Source organism: Rhea pennata, unplaced genomic scaffold (assembly GCF_028389875.1).
Source record: "Rhea pennata isolate bPtePen1 unplaced genomic scaffold, bPtePen1.pri scaffold_40, whole genome shotgun sequence".
Classification (NCBI taxonomy): domain Eukaryota; kingdom Metazoa; phylum Chordata; class Aves; order Rheiformes; family Rheidae; genus Rhea; species Rhea pennata.
The window spans coordinates 1259371-1267028 of record NW_026907681.1 but is presented as its reverse complement, the minus strand read 5'-3'; the positions used below and the strand labels follow the sequence as shown (position 1 = coordinate 1267028).

The 7658-nt window shown below is 55.7% G+C and overlaps 1 protein-coding gene across 1 annotated transcript; it reads right to left on the bottom strand.

The window, feature by feature from the left end:
* Positions 1 to 3560: 3560 nt before the first annotated feature.
* LOC134154734 (P2X purinoceptor 2-like) lies at positions 3561 to 7409 on the bottom strand. The gene is made up of 5 exons (XM_062601410.1): positions 7290 to 7409; positions 4484 to 4629; positions 4339 to 4432; positions 3877 to 3942; positions 3561 to 3805 (listed from the first exon to the last, which is right to left on the bottom strand). Exons 1-5 carry the CDS (start codon positions 7407 to 7409, stop codon positions 3716 to 3718), a joined length of 516 nt encoding a protein of 171 aa, XP_062457394.1. The 3' UTR covers positions 3561 to 3715.
* Between the last annotated feature and the right edge of the window lie 249 nt (positions 7410 to 7658).

Below are 7658 nucleotides of genomic sequence, written 5' to 3'. Positions count from 1 at the left end.
TTACTTCTCTGACTGATGTGATGCAGTGGAGATATGATGAGGAGAGTTTGGCTCGAGCGCTCTCCACTTCTTCTCAGCACATAGCTGCAGCCTTTTGCTGGCTGGCTGAGGCTTGACCCATTGACCTGATATCAGTGGTGTCTCCCCAGAGAGCCCTGTCAAAGGACTGAGCTGCTCAGCCTTGTCTGCTATCCCAGCTAAAACTCCTTTGCCTCTAGGTGTGCAAGAAGTGTCATGGTGTGAAGGAGACACCTATGCCTGTGTACTGCGGTTGTGCTGGAGATTTTGCCCTCACCATTTCTTCCCAGGTATGTGTGCATCCTGCCACCAGGTCCAGCCTCCTGCCAGCAGCTCCTCTGTAATAGCCAGTGAAAAACCCAGTGATAACTTGTCCCTTTCAGCCCATCTGGCACAAGTTCATCTCTCTGTGCTTTTTGGCTGTTTATTCGTTGCTTTGTGCTCAACCCAGGCAGTCCTGCCTGACCAGCTTGCAGAACTTCTCCTGGCCTGGCCTTCTCCCCCCTGTCCCCTCCAGCTTCCATCTTCCCTGGCTCATGCATGAGGTGTGCTGGGCAGCCCTCCCTCACTGGTATCTTCCCCCTCAGATCTTCATGGAGCACATCAACATCTTCCAGAGCATTGCTTGGCACTACAGTGTGGCCTATCTGCTGGAAACTATTGAGTGGCTGCTCCGTACAAACCACCAGCTCCAGCAGTGATGTGATGAACTTGTCCTGCTGTCTTTTTTTGTTGCTGTGTCAGCTCTGGGTACTTGCTCTCACCTCTGCTGAAGAGCATTTGTGCTCTGTGATAGATCTCGGAGAAGCCACATATCCATCTTGCACTGTGTGGGGGCGCTAAGCGGTGTTGGGGCAGTCCTGGTCACAGCCTGGTGCTGTGCTGGGGGAATTAAGAAGGTGCCTAGGGCTGGAACTGCTCTCTATGGGGGAGGGGGGACTGCATTTGCCAGAGCCCTGCAGAAGCCCAGTTTGGGATGGGAGTTTGTGCTGTAGGCAGCACCCTGTGTGCATGAATCTCTGTGGTTTTAATGTGGAGTTTTAGACAATTAAATGTGTCACAGACAATGCATCTGGTTCTTTGGGTAGAGGAGCACGTGCTATGGCCCACACACAGCAGGGAGCTGTAGGCACCCTGGAAACGAGCATTCTCTGAGCCATGGGGCAGGATTCCTAGAGGGAGGAGAAAGCCAGACTCTTCTTGTTGGGCTGGATGGGGAGCAAGGGAGCTGTCCCACTTGGGTGCTAAAGCTTCAAGTTGACAGCAGTGAGTCATAGGTTGGGGGGGCTGCTCACTGAAATCCCAGCACAGGTGTGATGAAACCCAGGAGGCCAGTGCTTAGCTGAAGCCTGGCCTCCTGGTCCTTTCCATCTACTCCTGCTTGCAGAAGCCTGAAAAAGCATGAGGGGAGCCAAGATTACTAGATTCCAGTTAATTTTCTGGGCATTTTGAAGCACTGTGTGTTCAGCTACTTCTGACACTTCCTTTTATATATATATGTGTGTGTGTGTATGTGTGTGTATGTATATATATATATATATATATATATATATACATATAAATTTTTATTCAATGCCCTCCACACATACCTGTATTGAAAATATTTTTCTGAGCTTTGTTTTTTCACTTCTATAGTATACCTGTTTCTATTAGCATTGGGTTATGGGGCAAGTGGTCCTGTCCTTCGCTATGCCCTCCCTCCATCTAGTACTGCTGAAAGGGGGATTGAGGGGGCTGTACGTATGTGTTTGTTTTCTTGTTATTAGAGTTGGAGGAAATGAGCTGGCCTGGACGGGCAGAGAAACCTGGCCCTAATGCAATCACTGCGTTGTGCAATTGAGTTAAGGTTTGGTCCAGCGGAGCCTCCAGTGGCTTCAACCTGCGCCAGGCAGCTCCTCTCAGCCCTGCATCATTGCTCCTGCTCTCCTCAGGGCAATGAGCTGCTGGAGGTGGGGGCAGGCACTTGCCTTCATCCTGCTGCTCTACAGTGAGAGGCTGGCTCCTTCCCCCAAGCCCTTCCCATAGGTTTGCCTGCTCAGAGTTGCTCTTTGGTCCTAGAGAAGCCAGGTCCTCTTCTTGGAATGAGGACAAGGTAGACTCCTCTTGCAATGGTGTTACCTTGTTCCTGTGAGCAATTGCACCCCAAGTCAAAGGGGGAAGATGCTCCCCAGCCCAGCAGGGGAGCAAGAGGAGGTTTTGGTGCACCAGAAGTCCCCTGCCTGTACCCCTGGCATGTCCTCCATCTGCATCCCCACCCTCCAGCCTATGGGAGAGCCTTCAAGACATGGCTTGGGGTCTTCCCTTGCCCGGTGTGACAAGACCCCTTTCCCCCAAACTTCTGCCTGGGCTGAGCTATGCTGGGGGAGGATGTGCTGAGCTGAGCTGCTGTAACCTGAGAGCCAGAAAATAATCAGGTTATGCCTGGGTGAGTTACTGCCAGGTACCTGCTGTGAATTGCTTTTGGGCATAGGCTCAGAGAGCTGCAGCCTCAGGGCAGGGTTGGTGTTGGCAGAGGTCCATGCGCCAGGCTGGCAGGGGTTGGGGGGGGACTTGTCCTCCTCCCCTACTGCTGCAGTGCAGGGCAAGCAGGTGCTTGTACTCATGTTCCCTACCACCCGGGCTCTGGGGCAAGAGCATCCGTGCCCTGGCACTGCAGCAGGGTGCAGCTTTTAGGGTGGAGGGTGGAGCGATGCACATGTCCATCTCTCACCCCGCTAGCCATGACGCTGCACTGTCACCCTCCCCCTCCCCCCAGCACATGCTGCAGCAATCAGGCTCCAGGCAGCAAGGCTGGGTGGTTGCAGTTTATTGGGTACTGGCTGCTTGGCTAGTGCAGGACTTGCTCTAGTCCTCAGTACGGCTCCAGGGCCACCACCACTGCTGCAGCTCCATCTGTGGCAGCTTTGCAGGGGCACAGGGGATGAGCAGGGCAGGCCTACTCGAGATGTGCCCACCCCTGCCCCCAGGACCCTGGGTGCCCGCAGCCAGGAGCTGCTCCGGGATGGGGCTGCCAGCGCTCCAAGCCAGCCAGAAAATGGTAATGCCCATTCCCGGTGTGCTGAAGCAGAGCCAGTAGTCAGGCACTGCCTTCTGCTCCAGAGCAAAAGCTCCGGAAAGCCCCCACAGGAGCCAGCCAGGGCACCACGGGTCTGCCCTGCCACTGGGGCTTTTCTTGACCCCCAGCCTCTCACAGCAGCTGGCAGCCATGGGGCAGGACCTGCCTGGAGCTGCTTGAAGCATGGCTGAGGGAAGGGAGGGGGCCGTGGCTCTTGGTGGCCAGCAGCAGCAGCCGGCAAGGTGCCCGGTGCATCCTGGCCAGGCACAGGGATCATCGTGTGGGAAAAGCAGGTAGCTCAGAGTCGAGCAGGGCCCGGACGGAGGAAGTGTTATTGCTGCCTGGCACAGTGGCTCCTTCCTGCTGTGGTTGTACATGGTGGGGGAGGGACAAGCGGTTGGTCCCTGCGGGACAGACTCTCTGGAGGCTGGAGAGCCCTGAGGTGCTGTATGTCGTGGAGCAGCCTCTGAGGCACCTTCAGCCTGCCGCGGGGGTGAGAGATGGCTGGAGGGGCCAGATGCCCTGGCAGCCCCAGCCACATGCTGCTGCCCAGCCTGCAGCCGTGCCCAGGCACCCTGCCCTGCCTTGCTGGCAGCGTGGCCACTGCTCTGTCCCAGAGGACCAAACCTCCAGGGCCAGGATCTAGGGTGGTGCCTGCTCAAATTTCCTGCTGCTGTACACCTGGTCCTTGTTCATGCAGCTCAGCAGGATCCAGTCCCAGAGGAAGGAGCCCTGGAAGGTGAGAGAGGGAGGTCAGTGCTGGGAGTGCGCAGCTGGGCCGAGCCCCCGGCACCAATACTCACCATTCCCAGCGAGGTCAGAGCCATGGCCAGGTTGATGACAGTGGGGATCAGGCTAAACTTCCCTGCCTGGCAGAAAGGATGGGATCAGCAATCGCTGCCCAGCCCAGGTTGCCTCCTGCCTGGGCCTGCATTCACTCTGGGTTGGGCACAAGGAATGAGACTGAGCAGAGACCTCCCTCTGCCCAAGCCACAGTGTGGACAACCTACCCAAGCAGCAGTGCACACTATGAGGTCTTGCATTTCCTTCCAGCACACTTTGCACACTTTGCCAAAGGTTCTAATTTGAGGCACCTGGGATTCCCCCATTCCTCTGCAAGGCTGAGCAGAAGAGGCCTGGCTGTGTTCATCCCAGCTCTGAGGCAGCAGTGGAGAAGAGCTGCTTTTCCAGGACGGTCCTAGCACCACGGCAGCATATTATGCACATATGCACCCCAGTAGCACATGGACCATGCAAAATCCTACCTGGCCCTGCACGATGACATCAATATGGATCCCACAGGCCTTGATCAACACTCGTGTGTGGGTCCTGTTCCATTTATAATACTTCGCAGACCTCCTGGGGAGACAGGTAGAAGGGCCCAGTGATGGGGACCAGCCACAGCAGGACCAGGGAGGGCAGGAGGAGGATGCAGGACTGCAAGTGCCACTGCCTGGGACAGTGGTCTTGGGATCGGGGCGGTGGAAGGAGTAGTGGGGGTTGCAGTCGGTTTCAGGCAGGCCCAGGTTACAGTTCCAGTTGATGACCACCCCACCCTGCAGCAGAAACCAGCAGGCCTAGCACAGCACCAGCACACCATGGACACAGTGACCCCAGGGCACAGCACTACTGTGCACACAGCTTGGCCATGGGCATGATAAGCCAGCAAGCAAGCAGGGCATTTCCCCCCACTCAGGCGTTAGCACAGCTGTCATCCTCATCACCAGCTGGGAAGAGCCAGGAATGCCACCATACTGGGGCACATGGCCCTGCCAGGGAAGCCAGCAGCACTGCTTGCAAGGCTGCTTACCCAGCGGAGCTCTGCCCCAGCAGTGGGCTTTCCAGCTGAGTTGGGAGCATGGCTAGGCATCAGGGAACATTCCCAGATGCAGAGTGGGGGGCCTCTAGGGTCTGGAGGGTGCTGGGGCTGAACAGGGGATGCAGAACCTGGAGGGAGGATGGAACAGTGCTGAGTTCCTTCCCTGGATGGGAATTGTCTACTCCCAAAAGGGCAGCAGAGGCAGCAGGGCCGGATGGGGCTGGAGACCAAATGCTGGGTGCACTGCCCTCCCCTGGCAATGTCATGGTATTTGCCAAGGTGTGTGGATGAGTCCCCACCACTGGGCGAGCAAACCTGCCAGTCCTGGCAGTGATACAGGCACACCTGCAGTCTATGCTTTGCTGCCAGCTGGCCTCCTGCTCTCCAGCCTCTGCACAGGGGCCTCGTAAGAGAGACCCTGGGCCTGGGAGCCTTGCAGGACTCTGCATGCGCAAGGTGGGCAGAAAGGACTGCTCAGGGGCTGCAGTGGATGTGCTGTGCTCCGAGCTGTTGAGGCTGGCTAAGCTGCCACTGCCCTCAGCCCATCCCAGCTAGCCCCTGCAGCATACTGGCAGGGCAGCAGGGCCAGGGACCTGCCTCCAGCTGCCTCTGAGTCTCAACAGTGCCAGTGTATGAGTGATGATCCCGTGGAGCCAAGCACTAGAGCAGGTGCTGAAGGAACGCCCTGTGCCCAGCCAGCAAGACCATCCTCCCAGGACATGACACCTTCTCTGCCAGCTCCCTTAAGTTCTCTCCCGCCTGCTCCATGAAGATGGGGCAGCAAAGGGCAGAGGTGGTGTTGAAGGTGCAGCTTTTCAAGTAACTGCTCTCAGCAGCTTGAATGTTGCCCCTGGGGAGACAAAGCCAGAGCCATGGCATAGAGCAGCACACCAATACGCCTCAATTTTCTTCCTAATATCGTGAAGCACCCAAACGAAACATTAAACCCCAGCTCTGCTCATTGGTATCCATGTCATCACTGATGGTCCCAGCTGATGAACGGTGAAGGGATTTTCTAGGAGAACTACATACCAGACGTGGATGTATGCAGGCACTCAGAAATGCACATGACTGACTAGGGGATGGCCTGCACAGCAGGAGGGTGGAGAGCAGGAAGAGGAGGAACCCTGGGGTAGTTACCTGGCAAGATGCTGGCATTTTCAAAGGGATTCTTGTTCCCAAAGACTTCAACCGCTCCCTTTGCAAGGCCACATGCCCCATATCTACCCACCAGTGTGAGCATTCCTGCTCCTTCTTGCTCAATAATTACCATCCTCATCATCACCACCTTCCTCAGTGGAGGCAGGGGCAAGCAAGAGTGAAGGATAGATGGATGGAGTAAGGGTTGGGAACTCCGTATCACAGAGACAGCAGCTGAGCCCCAAAAAAACATCCTGTCCCAGCAGGTTGAGGGAGGTGATTACTGGCCTCTCGTCAGCACTGGTGAGGCCACAGCTGGAGTGCTGTGTGTGGGTGTGGTCTCACCAGTACAAGAAAGACATGGACCTACTGGAGCAAGTCCAGCAATAATGATGAAGGAACTAGAAGCATCTCTCATGTAAGGAGAGGCTGAGAGAAATGGGACTGTTAAGTCTGGAGAAGAGAAGGCTCAGGGGCATCTTATCAATGTGTACAAATACCTGATGGGTAAGAGTAAAGAAGATGGAGCCAGGCTCTTCTCAGTGGTGCCCCGTGATCATATGAGAGGCAATGGGCATAAACTGAAATACAGTAATTGTGTCTGAACTTAAGAACAAACATTTTTTTTACAGTGAGGGTGATCAAACACTGCACCAGGTTGCCCAGAGAGGTTAGAGAGTCTCTATCCTCAGAGATACCAAAAACCCGAGTTGGCTTGGCCTAGAGCAACCTGTTGTAGGTGACCCCGCTTTAAGCAGCTGTTGAACTAGGCAATCTCCAGAGGTACTTCCAACCTCCGTCATTCTGGGAGCAACTTAGGAACAGGGATCCCCTGTGAAAAGCTGGCATCTCCTCCAGCTGCCAAATGGCACTGCTCCTGCACAGCTCCACTCCTGCCTCTCCATCCTTCAGGCTTGTCCACGTATTTCAACCACATCTCCCTGCTGTCAGTGAACACTCATTCCTCTGGTACCTAATTGTTACGGGAAATGGCTGTGCTATCCACCATTGCACTTTCAGGAAGGCATCTGGCTGCGCTCCACACACACACTCAGACAACACACATGCAAGTGCAGGGCCAGGGTGGCCCCCTTCTCCCCACTATGCCAAAGACCTGACTACAAAGCACTGCTGCTGCAGCAAGGCTGTCCTGGTCCCAGCAGCAGGGCCTGACCTGCACTCAGCTGCTTAGCATCACCTATATTGCTCTCCACTTTGTTCTATACCCTGTACACACATGGCAGCCTGGGTACCCACTGGTCTACTTGCTCCATCCCTAGGCCCCACATTGATCTCTTCCACATGGACATCCTTGGAGAAGCCGAAGCAGGGGAAGTGGATGTTCCTCTTGATAAGGATGGGGAACTGTGGTGCCATCTTCGCCAGGGACTCACTGTGGAAAGACCTAAGTACTATGGCTTCGGGAGCAAAATGGTCCCTGTTGGCATGGCCTGTGCAAGGCCATCCCTGTGCCATGGCACCGCCTCCCTAGGCCATGGCCTGTTGCTGAAGGGGCCAAACCTCTCAAGAGCACCCTCAGAGGTGTCCCGCCCAGAGCATCCCCTGGTGTCCAACGGGACCTCGAAGATGGGCCAGCCTTTTGGTGCCTGTTCCATCCTAGCAGAG